Source organism: Zingiber officinale, chromosome 2A (assembly GCF_018446385.1).
Source record: "Zingiber officinale cultivar Zhangliang chromosome 2A, Zo_v1.1, whole genome shotgun sequence".
Classification (NCBI taxonomy): domain Eukaryota; kingdom Viridiplantae; phylum Streptophyta; class Magnoliopsida; order Zingiberales; family Zingiberaceae; genus Zingiber; species Zingiber officinale.
Window position 1 is genome coordinate 160,895,518 of NC_055988.1, and position 17,378 is coordinate 160,912,895.

The 17,378-nt window shown below is 36.4% G+C and overlaps 1 protein-coding gene across 1 annotated transcript in view; it reads right to left on the reverse strand.

Annotated features, from left to right (window-relative positions):
* Positions 1-360: 360 nt before the first annotated feature.
* Positions 361-17,378, reverse strand: part of LOC122042937 (probable inactive ATP-dependent zinc metalloprotease FTSHI 5, chloroplastic) — a 60,781-nt gene continuing 43,763 nt past the window's right edge. The window contains exons 16-20 of the mRNA XM_042603336.1: positions 13,820-13,879; positions 13,604-13,711; positions 2,406-2,486; positions 895-1,004; positions 361-818 (exon numbers count right to left, since the gene is read on the reverse strand). Coding sequence (XP_042459270.1) covers positions 933-1,004; positions 2,406-2,486; positions 13,604-13,711; positions 13,820-13,879 — 321 coding nt within the window. The 3' untranslated portion in view covers positions 361-818; positions 895-932. The remainder of the gene's footprint in view (positions 819-894; positions 1,005-2,405; positions 2,487-13,603; positions 13,712-13,819; positions 13,880-17,378) is intronic.

Here is a 17,378-nt window from a genome sequence, read left to right on the forward strand (position 1 = left end):
TAAATCATTGACCAAGAAAAGCGCTAAAGGAGTTGATGATTTAAAAAGAACAAGTCGTTTGATACTTAATAAGTGGTATCAGAGTAAGAATGTTCGTGAAAAAATAACCACCATGATACACAAAGCTAGAGAAACAACGAATCAATCAGAACTGAAGCTCCTTCCTCATGGAGTTTGAAATAGTTCTTAGTCACGATGTCAACCTTCCACTACTATTTAATAAGAAATATTTTTCCATTGGAAGTGTTACAAGAAGACATTCACACAAATTAACATCATGAATTGGCACACCTTGAAAAGGGGTTTTAAAGCTCCCAAGGACAAGAAGGGAAAAGTTGAATCGAGGAGCAAATCTAAAGATTCAAGCAAATAATAGGATAATCAATTTATTGATTGATGTTTTGTGTAAACATGTCTGGTGTAAAATAGGTGATTATAAAGATTCTCAAGATTTATGGCAGAAGGTAGGAAACCTCCTTGAGAATCCTTCACTAGCACAAGAAATGAAAGAGTTCAAGGATAAGAACTCGTCAGCTCAAACTGAGAAGAATAGATGAGAGGTATTCGATAGCATTGCCATATTGCTGATCATACAAGTGAACCGAAACTTTCTCAAGCTATATCTGGTGTCGTCTCATGAGTCAGTATCACCGCGACTGATTGTCTAGTAGGTATCTGTGAAGATCTGATGGCCGATAGACTCCAGCAGGTAATTCTCAGCATTACCAATAACCAACAAGGCCATGGAAAATAACCTTCCTCAAAAGAAAATGGCTTAGCACAATACATTAGGATTTCAAGTCAGCACTTGATTCTCCCTGGAAACATAAAAACTTATTAATCGAGAGTAAATTAAAAACTTCCTAAGAACATCAAACTTAATTGAACATTAACTGGAATGGAGAGTTAGCAGATTCAAATGGTTGGCCAAGTTATACGCGAAGCTCCAAAAGGTCCAGAACTTGTGCATTCTCACGTTCATCGAGATACTTTCCTGGTTTAATCTGCAACGAAGGAAATTTAGATCGCTTTCAGATTTAATTTTTTGCATGCCAAAATTGATAACATCCTGGTTTTCAGATATTTAATGTAGCAAAAATAGTAGATTGGAGAAGGCAGTAAGCTGTCTCTTTCCCACACAGTAGCAGTCGAAGCACAAGGACTTTCAGGGTATGATGTTGGGTAGTTTACTAAATCATGCATCTAAGTTTAAGGAATATTCAAAACAAGTACCTAAGTTTGATATTTAATAAAGTGCACATTCGTTTCCTAAAATATGCCTCCACTCATTACAGCCCCAAACAAATGTTTTATTTACCTAAACCGAATTGTAGAACTTAAGCCAAAACTCTCTCCTCTCTTTGCTGACGAAATATGGAACCCTAGGCCATGAAATTGCCGTCGCTGTGACTTTGTGGCTAGATTGCGAGCCTTTGAAATCAGCAAGCTCATTTGCGACCAAGCGGCCGCGATATCATAGCCACCACAAAATGGCCGGCAACTCATTGCCAAATCACAGTTATTCATGCACACAAATGGTCTCGAGCACACACAAATGGCCGCAAGCAGCCGCAAGCTTGTGAATACTTGTGTCCGCAACTAGGTGGTTGCGATTTTGTACGATATAGCCATGAACTCACGCCCATTTGTGGTGGCCATGAGCTTGTACCACCCATGAACTCCGCCACGATTCACGACCAAGCCACTGCAATTTCAAGGCTATATCATAGTTGAGCCGTGATTTCATGGCCGTGAGCTTGCATCGAGATCAAGATCTGGTCCTGGTTTGAATGTTGTGAATTTCGTCATGAGCTCATGGCTGCAAAATCGCAGTCATGCAGCTGGGAATGCTCATGTCTAGCCGCAAAATTGCAACCGAACAGTGATCGCCAAGCTCCATTGAGTTCAATGGTGGTTGCAATTTTGCGGTGAGGGGTTCTATGCTTCGATTTAAGAAAAAAATGGTTTGATTTGGTTTGAGGTTGTAATGGTTGGAGGTGTATTTTAGGAAACAAGTGCACCCTTTTTGTAAATATCGAAGTTATGTGAGAGTTTTGAGTATTTCTTAAACTTAGGTGTGTGATTTGATAAATTTCCCTATATTGTTTCCCATACACTAGTGTGGTCCCTGTGTGTCTATTTACATAGGATAATTCTTCAAAAGGACCATTCTTGCATTGAGCATTCTTTCTACTAAAATTCACACATGATCCAAAGTAGTAACAATGTGGGACTATGAAAGTTAGAGTTGGTCAAGACGGTTTTGCAAGGCGTCAAGTGTTTTTGGCTTTCGATACTGCCGGTGCCCTGTGGGATTAATGACAAGTTGTACTCTATCTGCAGATTTTTTGTTTGGAAATAAAGGGAGCTGAAGTAAAGGATTAAGAACATCTTTGTAACAGTACCTCTTTAAGAATCTGTTTAGATAAGAAGAACGGCTCTTTTTCCTGAATGCCACCATTGTCCTTGAAAATCTTTTGTAAATCCTAGAAGAAATAAATAGTGTTAATTACAAACAAGAAGCAAAAGTTTGAAAAATGAAATAAAACAAAAGGAACATAAACAAGAAGTTGCGAGACCCAACTCCCTAGGTTCAGTTCAATGGATGTTATTCCATCACTAAATGCTATTTATCAGCAATAATAAAACTTAAAGGAGTATGCCATCACAGAAGAAATTGAGCTGGGCCATTCACTAGCAAGTGAATAATAAAACAATATAGTCGAGTCAATACGCCTGGAAGAAATATCTCCCGACATGTCACTCTAATACATTCATCACATAGCTGAACTATTTGCCACATATTATTGCATATAATTTGCCGCATGTCACTCTAATACATCCATAACATAGATGAACTATTTGCCACTTATGATCCCATATAATTTGATGATCTCTTGGCAATTGCAAAAATATACTTATAGGTATTATAATGATGAATATGTTTCAAATGTTAGACGGGCTCGGGGTGACCCCATGACTATATTTTACTCGAAAATGATACAATAGATAAACCAGTAAAGGATTGAACTTTAAACTTTTTTTTTAGTTTAATAATTGTAGTAAACCTGAAATATTTTACACTGTTTTAGCAACTGAATTATTGTAAGAAGAATCAATGAGACCAGTGATGGAGGCCTGCTACAAAAATTCAACTTCATACTTCACATTTAGAAAGAAATTTAAAATATATATATTTTAACCCATTTTATAGTCCTAATTATATATAAACAAATCAATAGTAAATTTATTTTATAATATATTTTCATAATGCAATGTAGCGCCATTAAAAGTTATTCCTACACTGTAACTGAAAGTGATGGCTCCTACAATCAAACATCAAAAAAAATTATGGTTTGACAATATGAATGTCATGTGAAACTCATGAAATTGTGGCACACCATCTCTACCCTTGACGATCTCAACATCAAAATGGGGGTGAGTGGCCAATATTACAAAAAGTTTCAAGTTTTAGACGGATGAAGGATAGAAGAAGGCTGGGAGTGGGGGTGAAGAAATAAGCTTTAATCTAGCCAGATGAATATTGACCATTTTACTCATAGTTCACAATTGGAGGTTGGTGGCAGAGAAGAGATGTGTTCAACCATCATCACAACAGACAGAAGAGCACATGACAGGCTTCAATTTCACGTGGAGTTCATTCATAAAAGTAATTATTAGGGTTGGTTGATCCCATACATGAGGGAGAAAATGCTAGGATATATGGCCAACACTTTGCTCAATTTAAATTCGCCACTCGAATCATTAACAATCAACGACTATCAAACTAACAATAATCAAGGCAGAACCAGAAATGAGGGTCAATAAATCACGCTGGATTTCAAACTCCAACATTAGGTTAGCCAAAATGACTAATAACTCTAATTGGTCATGCCTAACTAAAACACTCACTTCAGCACTTGTAATAACATTGCCAACAAAAACTCTCCATCAATGTTAACTTTTAACAATAAATCGCGCATGACAGCATTCCACATAGATCAACGTCAAGCACCCACACTGTTGATTGAAGTTGATGCACTTTCGATTATTCAAAAATTTATGGATTTGCATTATGAATGATCTCATGGGAATCAGATTGACAACAACACTCAATATAACATCTCAGCTAAGGTTTTAGACGTCCAAATCAGAATGGTACAATACTAATACAGTGGCATGCTGACACTTGGTACACTTAAAATTGTCACAAATTGACTTTGAAATAGTTTCACTTCTCCTGTTCGGATCAAAGAGTTCCATGCCTCATTAACCACCTTCATGATAACCTTCTCATCATTGTTTATCACACCTTGTATAATTCTCCTTCCTTTCCACTCCATCTTATGCCAACACTATCATTGTGCTCTATGTTGGAATATTATAACATAACTAGGGGTATTATTGTAAATATGTTGTATATTCTCCTCTATATAAGACAATAACTCCATGGTGTCTAAGACACTTTCTCTTCTTAACATGGTATCAGAGTCAAAACCCTAATTTTCTGCGTCGTCGTTCCTCTCCCACGCACGCACAGTACCGTTCGTCAAAATCCTAATTTTCTTCCTCTTGTTCCATCAGAGCATATCATCGGCGTCTTCTCTGGTGAGTCCCTTGTCCCGCAGGTGGCCAACGTCGTCCTCCTCGCCGCTGCCCAACTCACCGAGAAGTACGACCAGGGTGTCTCTTACAACCAAGAAAACACAGCATCGCGGCTTCCTCGCGATTCTCTGCTAGGGCACGGAACAACGCCTCCCGCACCACTTCTTCCTTTCTCCTCTGAGAAGGGTTATGCCTTCTCCTCTGGCATTCTTCGCACGCAGACACGCCGTCACAGTTCTGCAGCTGCCGTCACCAAGGATCGATGACACCAACCCTCACGACACCTTCCGTAGTTGCTCTCCCATGAGGTTGTTCCAACTGCCGAATCAGGAGTACACCACTAACTTCTCCTACTTCCTCAGCAACATCCTATTCACTGGAGACTCGGGTGCAACCACGACCCTCGTCTTCTCCAGCACTATTTTCTTCAGCAGTCAGAAGCCTTTCTTCACAGTTCTTTCCAAACTAATCAATTGCTACATCCGGCATCCCAAAGCCAGATACCTCAATCTTTACTAACCACATTACTGCACCCCTCTCTTCCAAGCAGTTAGATGGTAAAAATTACTTCTCTTCGGCATCTCACATTGAACTTTGGCTTATTGGAAAGGGTTATGAGACACGTCTCACTCAAACTGAAGAAGATGTTCAAGTCATTGATCGTCCTCTATGGAAGAAGGTTGACGCTCAGTTGTGTTGTATTATCCGAGACATCATCCATCTATCTCTTAGGAATGTCTTCCATACTCACAAAACCTGCAAAGTTATTTGGACACAGTCTCAACAACTCTTTACAAACACCTCTCGGCGACTCTATTAAGTTTGTGAAGATCTCATGACCATCCTCAGTGCCCATCAGATTAAGGATTCAATGTCAACCTACCTGGGTTTGGTCTCTAGCCTTCTTTGCGACTTCAATGAACTGCTACCACCTGCGGCCAGTCCTGCGAAAGAGCTTTTTTATGTCCCTGGCTTTATATGGTCTGCTCACAGATTATTCTCATGTTCGTGATCAAATCCTGGGCAGCCCCACAAAAGCTACCATGGACAAAACCTAAGCGACTCTCCTCCGTGTCTCGACCAAGATCTTGACGATGCCTCCTTCTGTTCTTGTTGACTCATCAGCTTTGGTCTCTCGACACAACAACATACCTCCGCCTCGCAAGGTGGCAAAGGTCGTCCTTGGTGTGATCATTGTCACCGCCCAGGGCACACGATTGATAAGTGTTGGGGTCTGCATGGTCAACCTCCTCGCGCTGCTCAAATCGTTCAGAGTTCTGTTACTTCTTCAACTTCCACTTCACAGTTAACACCGGATCTAACCCCACCACCTTCCTATAATGACTTTCTGAAATGGTTTGAGGATCCTCAGGCTTCTGATTCCACTGCTACTGTTGCACACGCTGGCGATTCCTTTGCTGGCATATCTCGCTCTTCAGGTCCTTGAGTTCTTGATTCTGGGGCCACCGATCATATCACTAGTAATAAATCTATATTTTCTTCTCTCACTACTTCTGGTTATTTACCAATTGTCACCATGGCCAATGATTCCCAAACTCGGTCCAAGAGTAATGGTATTGTTCATCTTTCTCCGTCTCTTTCCAATTATAATGTTCTTTATGTTCTCGGAGCTCCTTTTAAGTTATTGTCAATAAGTCAATTTACTCGGTCTCTTGATTGTGTCATTTCTTTTATTAAAATGTCTATTTCCTTACAGGACCGGAGTACGGGGAGGATGATTGGGTTCGGATGTGAGCCTCATGGCCTTTATCGGCTTCAACAACCCTCTCTTGTTGGTTTCGCGGCGACATCTCCGCTTCTTATTCATGCTCAGTTGGGACATTCAGGTCTTGATAAGTTAAAACAATTACATCCTAGTCTTTCTCACTTAGAGTATTTGTCTTGTGAGTCATGTCAGTTAGGTAAACATGTTCGTAGTTCTTTTTCTCCTCGCACTGTGAGTCGGGCTATGACCTCCTTTGCTTTGGTTCATTCTGATGTTTGGGATTCGAATAATGTTTCTTTTACATTTAGATCACGATATTTTGTTACTTTTATAGACGATTTTTCCCGTTGTACATGGTTATATCTGGAAACGGAAGGGGAGCCTTGGCGCAACGGTAAAGTTGTTGCTATGTGATCAAAAGGTCACGGATTCGAATCCTGAAAACAACCTCTTGCAAAAAGCAGGGTAAGACTACGTACAATGGATCCTTCCCCAGGACCCCACATGGTGGGAGCTTTGTGCACCAGGCTACTCTTTTTTTTATATATAGTTATATCTGATGAAGGAACGTACATAATTGTTTTCTATTTTTCAATCTTTTTTTCATGAAATCAAAACTCAATTTGGTATTTCTCTTCGAACTTTGCAAAGTGATAATGCGCGCGAGTATCTTTCTACTCAGTTTCGTTCCTTCTTGGCATCTCATGGTGTGTTGTATCGCACGTCTTGCCCTCATACCCCTCAACAGAATAGGGTTGCAGAATGCAAGAATCATCATCTTCTTGAGACCACTCGGACTCTTCTTCTCCATTCTCATGTTCCTCATCAGTTTTGGGGTGATGTCGTACTTACTGCGTGTTATCTCATCAATCGCATGTCTTCCTCCACTCTCCAGGGTAAAATACCTCATCATATCCTCTACCCTCATCATCCTCTTCATCCTTTACCACCTCGGGTCTTTGGTTCTATATATTTTGCTCTTGATCTTGATCCTGACATTGATAAACTCTCTCCCCAGTCTCATAAGTGTGTTTTCCTTGGGTAACTACGGTCTCAGAAAGGGTACAAGTGTTATTCCCCTACTTTTCGTCAGTACTTCATCTCTGTTAATGTCACATTCTTTGATTCGGTTTTACTTTTTGGGCCTCCCGCTTCCTAGTCCGAGATTTCTCTCTCTCCACCTGTACTAGTAACTATCTTTTATCCTCTGATGGCGCCTCTATCATCCCCAGCCTCGTCTCCTCCCTTATAGGTTTATCAGTGTCGTCCTCGTCCTGCTTTGTCGCCGCCCAGCACTGACACTGCTGTGGATACATCTTTGGAGTCAAGTCCTTCGCCATTTCCTCCAGTCCCATCTCCTAACTCTGACATTCCCATTGCACTTTGAAAGGGTATGCGTTCCATTCGTACTCCTTCTCCTCACTATGTTTCTTTGAGTTATCATCGTCTTTCTCCTTCCTATTATTCTTGTCTTTCTTCCTTGTCGTCTGTTTCTCTTCCAAAGACTGTAGGTGATGCCCATCCAGGATGGAAACAGGCTATGCTCGATGAAATTTATGCTTTACAGAGTAGTGGGGACTTGGGACCTCGTTACTCTACCACCTGGGAAGTCAGTTGTTGGTTGTCGATGGGTGTATACGGTTAAGGTTGGTCCAGACGGTATGGTTGGTTGACAGACTTAAGGCTCGTCTCGTCGCTAAAGGCTATACTAAGATCTTTGGATTGGATTATGGGGATATTTTTTCTCCTGTTGCCAAGATGTCTTCTGTATGCCTATTCTTGTCAATTGTTGTGATTCCCCCTCATTATCAGTTGGACATCAAAATGCATTCTTACATGATGATATGCTCGAGGAAGTCTACATGGAGCAACCTCCGTGTTTTGTTGCTCAGGGGGAGTCTTCTGGTCTTGTATGTTGTGCGGAAATCTTTATATGACCTCAAGCAATCACCCAGAGCATGGTTCGGTAGATTTAGTACTATAATTCAATAGTATGGCAGGATTCATAGCGAAGCTGACCATTCTGTCTTTTATCTTCACTCATCTACTGGTTGCATTTACGTAGTGGTTTATGTTGATGATATTGTCATCACAGGTAGTGATCATCTTGGGATTTCATAGGTGAAACATCTTTTCAAACATTTCCAGATAAAGGATCTCGACAAACTCAAATACTTCTTGGGGATAGAAGTAGCACAGCCTAAATAGGAGATTGTCATATCCCAAAGGAAGTATGCAATGGATATTTTGGAAGAAACAGGAATGTTAAACTCAAAGACAATCGACAACCCTATGGATCCTAATGTCAAGCTCATTCCAAATCAGGGGGAGCCTCTTCCAGATTCTGAACGGTACAAGCAATTAGTAGGGAAACTAAGCTACTTTGCTGTTACTCGTCCGGATATCTCATTTGCGGTAAGTGTAGTAAGTTAGTTTCTCAACTCTCCATGCAAAGAACATTGAGATGTTGTGACTCGCATTATTCGATATATCAAAGACGCACCAGGAAAAGGTTTTTTGTATGCAGACAAAGGACATACTCGAGTCGTAGGATACTCTGATACAGATTGGGCAAGATCTCCTACTGATAGAAGGTCCACTTCTGGGTTTTGTATATTTGTCGAAGGTAACCTTGTTTCTTGAAAAAGTATAAAAACAGAATGTTGTGGCAAGATCCAGTGCAGAGGCAGACTATCGAGTTATGACCATAACTAGTCAAGAGCTTATATGGCTAAACCGGTTGCTTCAAGAACTCAGGTTTGGGGAGGTTACATAAATGTCACTTATATGTGACAACCAGGCCGCTATGCATATTACCTCGAATCCAATTTTTCATGAGAGGACAAAGCATGTTGAAGTTATCACTTTGTTAGAGAGAAGGTCATATCAAGACAAATATCTACTAGTTTTGTCAACTCACATGATCAACTAGTAGATATATTTACTAAGTCACTGAGAGACCCCCAAATTGACTACATATGTAACAAGCTTGGTGCATATGATCTATATTCTCCAGCTTGAGAGGAAGTGTTGGAATATTGTAACATAACTAGGGATATTATTGTAATTATGTTGTATATTCTCCTCTATATAAGATAATAACTCCGTGGTGTCTAAGACATGGGTTTCTCTTCTTAACACTCTATATTTGGGTGGATCCCTTGTAGTCAGTAAAGTTACACACATTTGGGCAGTATCGATCATTAAGTAGATCGACCATGAGAGGGTGTAACATAAGGAGTCAATTTAATACCCAAGGTAATAGAATCATATCTCATTTAGTGACCATCTTCTAAGACCAAATAACCTTTGGATAACATCCAATATTAATAAGAAGCATTCCGCGTCCCACAAACCATATAACCAAAACTCCTACCTCATATAATGACCTTGCTTGAGGCTAAATTGATACCAACCAAAACTCCTACCTCATATAGTGACTTTGCTTGAGATCAAGACTCATAATTGTCAAATTCTTCACACTACCATAACCCTATAGACCACTGTACTACAGCAAGAGGATATATTAGGAATATGTGATTCTTTTTTCAATTGTCAAATTCGTTTGTGACCGCTACATCTCTCATAGAACTTGAGTGCAATGTTAAATAGGCAAAAGTTATCACACCATAAGTTGGATAAGAACAAATATAATAGAAAAATTACTAATTTAATATTTAGAACATGGAACATAAGAACCTTCACTGGTAAATCAATGGAGGTAGTAGATACAATGATTAGGAGAAGAATTAATATTTTGTGTGTACAAGAGATAAAATGGGTAGGCGAGTAGGCAAAGATGATAGAGAACTCGGGTTTTAAGTTATGATACATAGGAAAAAGTAAAGCAAGAAATGGAATGGGTATTTTTGTTGATAGTTCATTAAAGGATGAAGTTGGAGTAATTAGAAAAGGGGATAGAATTATAGCCCTTAAGATAATAGCGGCGAAAGAAACTATGAACATAATTAGTGTATATGCATCGCAAGTAGGATTAGATGAAGCTATCAAATCAAGGTTCTGAGACAACTTAAATAAAATATTATAAAACATTCTGCCAAATGAAATGATTTTAATAAGATGTGATCTAAATGGGCATATAAGAGTGAAAAATGAGAAATATAAGAGGGTGCATGGGGGTTATGGGTTTGGAACGAGAAATGATGAAAGCAAAACTATATTAAATTTTACGAAAACATATGACCTTATATTAGCTAATACGTTTTTTAAGAAAAGAGAAAAACACTTAATCATGTTCAAAAGTGAGAATAATAAATTGCAAATTGATTTTCTTATGGTTAGGAAGAAAAATAGAAAGATTTGTAAATATTGCAAGGTCATCCCTGGAGAAACCTTAATTATCCAACATAGGTTAGTAGTATTGGATATACGTCTCAAACATAGTATTAATAAAAAGAAAATATATACAACTCTTAAAATTAAAAAAGTTAAAGGATGAGAAGTAAAATATATTTAAGGAGAAAGTAGAAGTACAAAAATTAGGTGAAATATACAGTGACTCAAAGTTGAAAATAGTAGCTAAAAGTGTACGCGATGAATCAAAGGGGCATGCACTACTAAGGAACCTTGGTGGTGGAATGAGAAAGTACAAGAGAAAGTGAAGGAAAAAACGAATAGCTTATAAAGAATTATATATTTGTAATAACAAGAAAAATTTAAAAAAAATATACAATAGCCAAGAAAAAAGCTAAGAAAGTAACGAATGAAATAAAGAAAAAATATACAATAGCCAAGAAAAAAGCTAAGAAAGTAGCGAATGAAGTAAAGAATGAAACTTTTGAACGATCATATCAAAAATTAGATATAAAAGAAGGGGAAAGAGACATTTATAAAATAACTAAAGTGAGAGAAACGAAGACAAGAGATCTTATCTAAATAAAATGTATTAAAGATTAATGTAATAGGGTACTAGTAAATGATGGAGAAATAAAAGAGCAGTAGAAGAGGTATTTTCATCAACTTTTTAACGAAGGTTTAGGTGACCAACATAATTTAGGTAATTTAAGTAAGTCAAATGAGCAAAAAATTTAAATTTTATTGCAGAATTTAAACTTTAAAAGTGAACAAACTTTAAATGGGATACACAATAAAAAAATCGTTAGACCAGATGATATTCTAATAGAGGTATAGAAGTGCCTAGGGAAACAAGGTATTTCCCTAAGATATTGAATGACTTATAAAATTATTTAACGTTATATTGAAAACAAAAAAAATGTATGAACAATGAAAGATAAGTATTCTATTTCCCTTGTATAAGACCAAGGAAGACGTACAAAATTGTGCAAACTATAAAGGTATTAAACTAATGAGTCATATCATGAAACTTTGGAAAAGAGTAGTATAAAAATGATTAAAGAAGGAGACCTCGGTGACCGAAAATCAATTTGAGTTCATATCTAGAAGGTCAGCAATAGAAGGTATACATCTTCTTAGACAATTAATTGAAAAATATTGGGAGTAAAAATAATATCTACATATGGTATTCATTGACTTAGAAAAAAACTTATGATATAGTCTCAAGAGAAATTATATGGAGAATTTTATAAAAGAGAGATGTTAGTGTAACATATATTGAATTAAGTAAAAATATGTATAAGGATGTAACGACTAGAGTAAAAACATTTCCAATAAAGATAGAGTTACATCAAGGATCAACTCTAAGTCCCTATCTTTTTACACTAATTATGAACAAACTTAGCACACATTCAAGACACAATACCGTAGTACATGTTGTTTGAAAATGATATTGTTTTAGTAGATGAGACACGTGAAAGAATATATGCTAAACTAGAATCTTGACGGGAAACACTAGAAGCAAAAGGTTTTAGGCTTAGTAGAATAAAGACAGAATATATAGAATTTAAGTTTAATAATATTAGACATAATAAGATAATTGTTAAAATAGGAGATGACGAGTTGCCCAGAACCGAGAGTTTCAAATATTTAGGAACATTTTTGTAAAACGATGGAGGAATTAAGAGAGATATCTTATATAGAATACAAACAGGATGACTGAAATGGAGGAGAGCGTTGGGTGTTTTATGTGACCGTAAAGTATCTATAAAACTTGAAGGAAAGTTCTATAAAACCGCAAGTATACCTGCTATGTTATATGGAGCTAAATGTTGGGCTAGACTCAAATACATTAGCAGAACATAAGAGTTGCAGAGATGAGAATGTTAAGATGGATGTGTGGACATAGGATGGATAGAATAAAAAATGAAAGTATTAGAGAGAAAGTCGGAGTTACATCTATTGAAGGAAAACTCCAAGAGGACACGCTTAAGATGGTACGTGCATGTACTTAGACGACCAATAAATATTCTAGTTTGATGATGTGAAACAAACACGCATATCAAACAAGGAAGACCAAAAAAACCTTGGTTAACAACAATAAAACATGATAAACTTTTTTAAATATAAATGATATAGTAGGAGATAAAGCTCAATGACGTAAAAAGATTCATATAGCCAACCCCACCTAATGGGATAAGGTTTGATTGTTGTTGTTATAAAGTCATTTGTGGCAATTATATGAAGAACAACATAAACCAGCATGGATTCATTTGTAGTTACATATAAGTCTCAAGCTCGTTAACCTATCAATTTGTGTTCTTTGACTCCTTGTTCAACAAAAATGAACAATATAAGAAAATTACATATGGGTGTTAAGATCGTTAACCATTGATTTGTTTTCTTTGCCTCCTTTTTTCACAAAATGGAGAATATTCATGAGAATATAAGAGAGGCATGTCGCTGTTAGAAAAAGATCACACGGAAAAATGATTATTATAAAGGATATATTGATGCAACTAGTAGACCAAAAGAGAGATTATGCCTACGCATGGATAGGCTCAATCAATCCCATAAACACTCTTCTAAAAGTCTTCATGTCCATTCTACTATCTCACACTGTACTTGCAAGGTTCAAAATCTCAAGTCGGGCTGATGTTTCAATTTTAACTGGAAGGATACTATTTTGGTATCGCACCGATATTTCGATAATTAGGTACACATCTTAGTATTGTTTTAGTTTAGTATTCCAACAAATCTAGTATATTTTACATGAAGTCCTAGAAAAACAGGTTATTATGAGGCCTATAAAAGAACTCTCCTATTTTTCATCCTTTCAATCAACAATAGTTTACCAATTGACAACTAAAACTCCAAATGACCTTGATTTTCATATTATGAGAAATTAAATCAGGAACTATACATGATCGTTTACTTTAGGTGAAGGGGAGTAATCACCTCTCCTGTCAAGTTCTCATGTATAAGCAACTGTTCCACAATTGTCTCAAGCAATTTGTGATTCTTCCAAAGCATTTCTTTGGCCTTATCATATGCCAAATCATAAATCTGTAAAAGAAGCAATCGTTAAAAATTAGATCCACAGAGCATAATAAAAGTGTCATGAGTGGTTGACATAGAGAAGAAACAGGTTGTCTTTTATGAGAAGACAGATACCTGCTCAATTTTTTCTGCCAGCTCAAGCTGATGGTTGTTTCCCATACTGAGGCCTCCAACCTAACATATTACAATAATCAATCAAAAAGAAAATAGTGCATAGAGGTAAGACAACATAAGTTCCAGTCTAAAATTTCTATAACATTGTTACCTGTACTTATTTTCAAACAGAATTCTATGGCATTGACACCTGTTACCTAAAAGAACAAGGGAAGACTGGTAATCAAAAATTGACACAGCTACATTGAATTTTACAAATTGGAAGGGGTCACATCCATTTCCTGCCTATGGTGCATCAATTGGTCAGCATCCCACATGCCCCTCACCTTGCCACAATGCATTCATCACTGATCACTGTCTTCGTAGCTAAATCTATCTTAAAGTATACACAATGGGATGGGGGTATGAGGGTCAGAACAAGAACTTTGTCACTAAAAATTGGATCTAGAGGGCCAAATGGATTTCTAACCATGCCACCACATGGCAAAGAAGAAAGATTTTGAACATGAGCACGAAAGAGTTTGTGTTCAGGCAGAGCTTCTCTGCTCAAGAGACAGCCTAGTAGCTTCAATAGTAGAGCTTTAGTGAGTTCAGAATAAGAAAATCTAGGTGCTTCTTGTTCAAATTCATAGAAGTACAGAAGTCAATCATTAGTGTGGGAAGAAGAAGATGATAATGAAGAAATTAGGTTGTGCCTTTGACATTATAGCGAAGGAGGCCATGCAGCTACATCAAATTCACAGTGTTTCCCTTAAAAATGGGGAATGCTAAAAAGGAAACTCTAGGATTGAACCTGCTATGAAAGTAATTGAGCGATATTATTCAATGAATAATAAGAAAAGATAATAGTAGAAATGTACGTTGGACTATAACTAAAAAAGAACTCGGATACTTAACTCTTACAACCCATTTTTGTGCATGTTGGACATCTGACACTGACACTAATATCCCAGGTCAAACATTGACAACTCCATATATCACTTGTTAAAAATGGTAAAAAAATATTGTGTCACCACACCAAGGTCCATACCCTTGGAACTCATAACCAACTCCTACCCTTGTTGGAACTCATAACCAAGTCCAAGTATATAGACAGAGAAATACAAATTTAAGACAACCAAGTCCAAACTATATATTCTAATAGATAATTCATTTCCTTTATATTTATCCATAAATGATTTTACATCTGGCCTTCGACATATTACTTTAAAGTTGTTTTTCTTGGCATTCTCAAATATTTTGATCCAGTTATAATGATTCAAGATTCTTTCTTGCTTCATTGCACAAAACTAATAGTTAGTTAGGAACTAAAATTAAGAAAGTTAAAAATAGAAAAAGAAGGGACCGCCTGTTGCTTGTTGCAATGAACATCAAGAGAAGAGAAACAAAACAACAACAACAACAACCACCACTGACCACAATCAAGTTTTATCCCACTAAGTAGAGTCGGATATATGTATTATTCTACGCCATTAGGCTCTATCCCCTATTATATCATCTATACTTTAATAAATTTTATTTTATTATTACTTACTAAGTCTTTTTTTAGTCTTCCTCTTCCTTATTTGATGTGTGTATTTGCCATAATTTCATATCGTCTAACTGGAGTATTTATCCGCCGTCTAAGTATATGTATGTATCATCTTAAACGTGTCTATCAAAATTTTTCCTCAATAGATGCAACTTGGACTTTCTCTATAATACTCTCATTTCCTATCCTGTCCATCCCCGTATGTCCACACATCCGCCTTAACATCCTCATCTCTGCAACTCTTATCTTCAGCTCATGTGCTCGAGTCATAACTCAACATTCAGTATCATATAACATAGCAGGTGTAACCGTCGTTTTATATAACTTCCCTTTAGAATTTAGAGGTATTTACGTAAAATACCCAATGTTCTCCTCCATATCAACCATGCTACTTGTATTCAATGTAAGATATATCTCTCAATTGCCCAATTGTTTTACAAAAATAATCTTAAATACTTAAAGTTCTCAATTCCACAATTCGTCATTTTCTATTTTAACAATTGTATCATTACATCTAATATTGCTAAATAAATTATATATATTCCGTCTTTAATCTACTAAGCCTAAAACTTTTCATTTCTAGTGTTTCCTACTAAGATTCTAATTTAGCATTTACTCTTTCACGTATATTATCTACCAAAATAATATCATCTACAAATAACATGCACCATGGTACCGTATCTTGAATATGTCCGTGAGTTTGTCCATAATTAATGTAAAAAAATAGAGACTTAGAACTGATCTTGATGTAACCCTATCTTTATTGAAAATGTTTCAATTAATTCGCCTGAAGTCTTCATTCTAGTCGTTGCATTTTTATATATATCCTTAATTAGTTCAATATATGTTACGCTAGCACCGCTGTTTTTTAGAATTCTCCATATAATTTTTCTTGGGACTTTATCATAAGCTTTTGTTAAGTCAATGAATACCATGTGTAGATCTTGCTTTCGCTTCTGTATTTTCAATTAGTTGCTTCAGAAGATGTATAACTTCTATTGTCCACCTTCCAAATATAAACCCAAATTAATTTTCCCGTGATCTTCTTCCGTAATCTTTTTTTTTCAATTACTCTTTCCCAAAGTTTCATGATATGACTCATTAGTTTAATACCCCTATAATCTGTACAATTTTGTACGTCTCCTTTGTCTTATATAAAGGAAGTAGAGTACTTACCCTTTGTTGATCAATTATTTTTTCATTTTCAATATTATATTAAATAATTTTATAAGTCATTCAACACCTTGTTTCCCTAGGCACTTCCATACCTCAATAGGAATATCATCTACTTTAATATATTTTCCATTTTGCATTTTATTTAAAACTTGTTCTACTTCTGAAGTTTGAATTCTACGATAAAAATTTAAATTTCTATACTCATTTGACCTACTTAAATTACCAAAGTTAAGTTGGTCACCTAAACGTTCATTAAAAATTAATGAAAATACTTCTTCCACCGCTCTTTTATTTCTCCATCATTTACTAGTACCTTATTGCATTCATCTTTAATACATCATATTTGGATAAGATCTCTTGTGTTCCTCTCTCTCACTTTAGTTATTATATAAATCTCTCTTTCCCCTTATTTTTATCCAATTTTCGATATAACCGTTCAAAACTTTCATTCTTCGCTTCATTCACTGCTTTCTTAGCTTCTTTCTTAACTATTGTATATTTTTTTTATTTTCCTCGTTCTTACAAATATATAATTCTTAATAGATTGTTCATTTTTCCTTCATTTTCTCCTATACTTTCTCATTCCACCACCAAGATTCCTTATTTGGTGGTGTATACCCCTTTGACTCACCGAGTACACTCTTGGCTACTATTATCAACTTTGATATCATCTTATCCCATGTCGTATTAGAGTAATCATATATTTCACCGAATGCTTGTACTCTTATCTTCTCCTTAAATATGTTTTGTTTCTCATCCTTTAACTTTCACCACTTAATTATAGGAGTCATGTATATTTTCTTTCTATTGATACTATAATTGAGACATATATCCAACACTACTAACCTATTT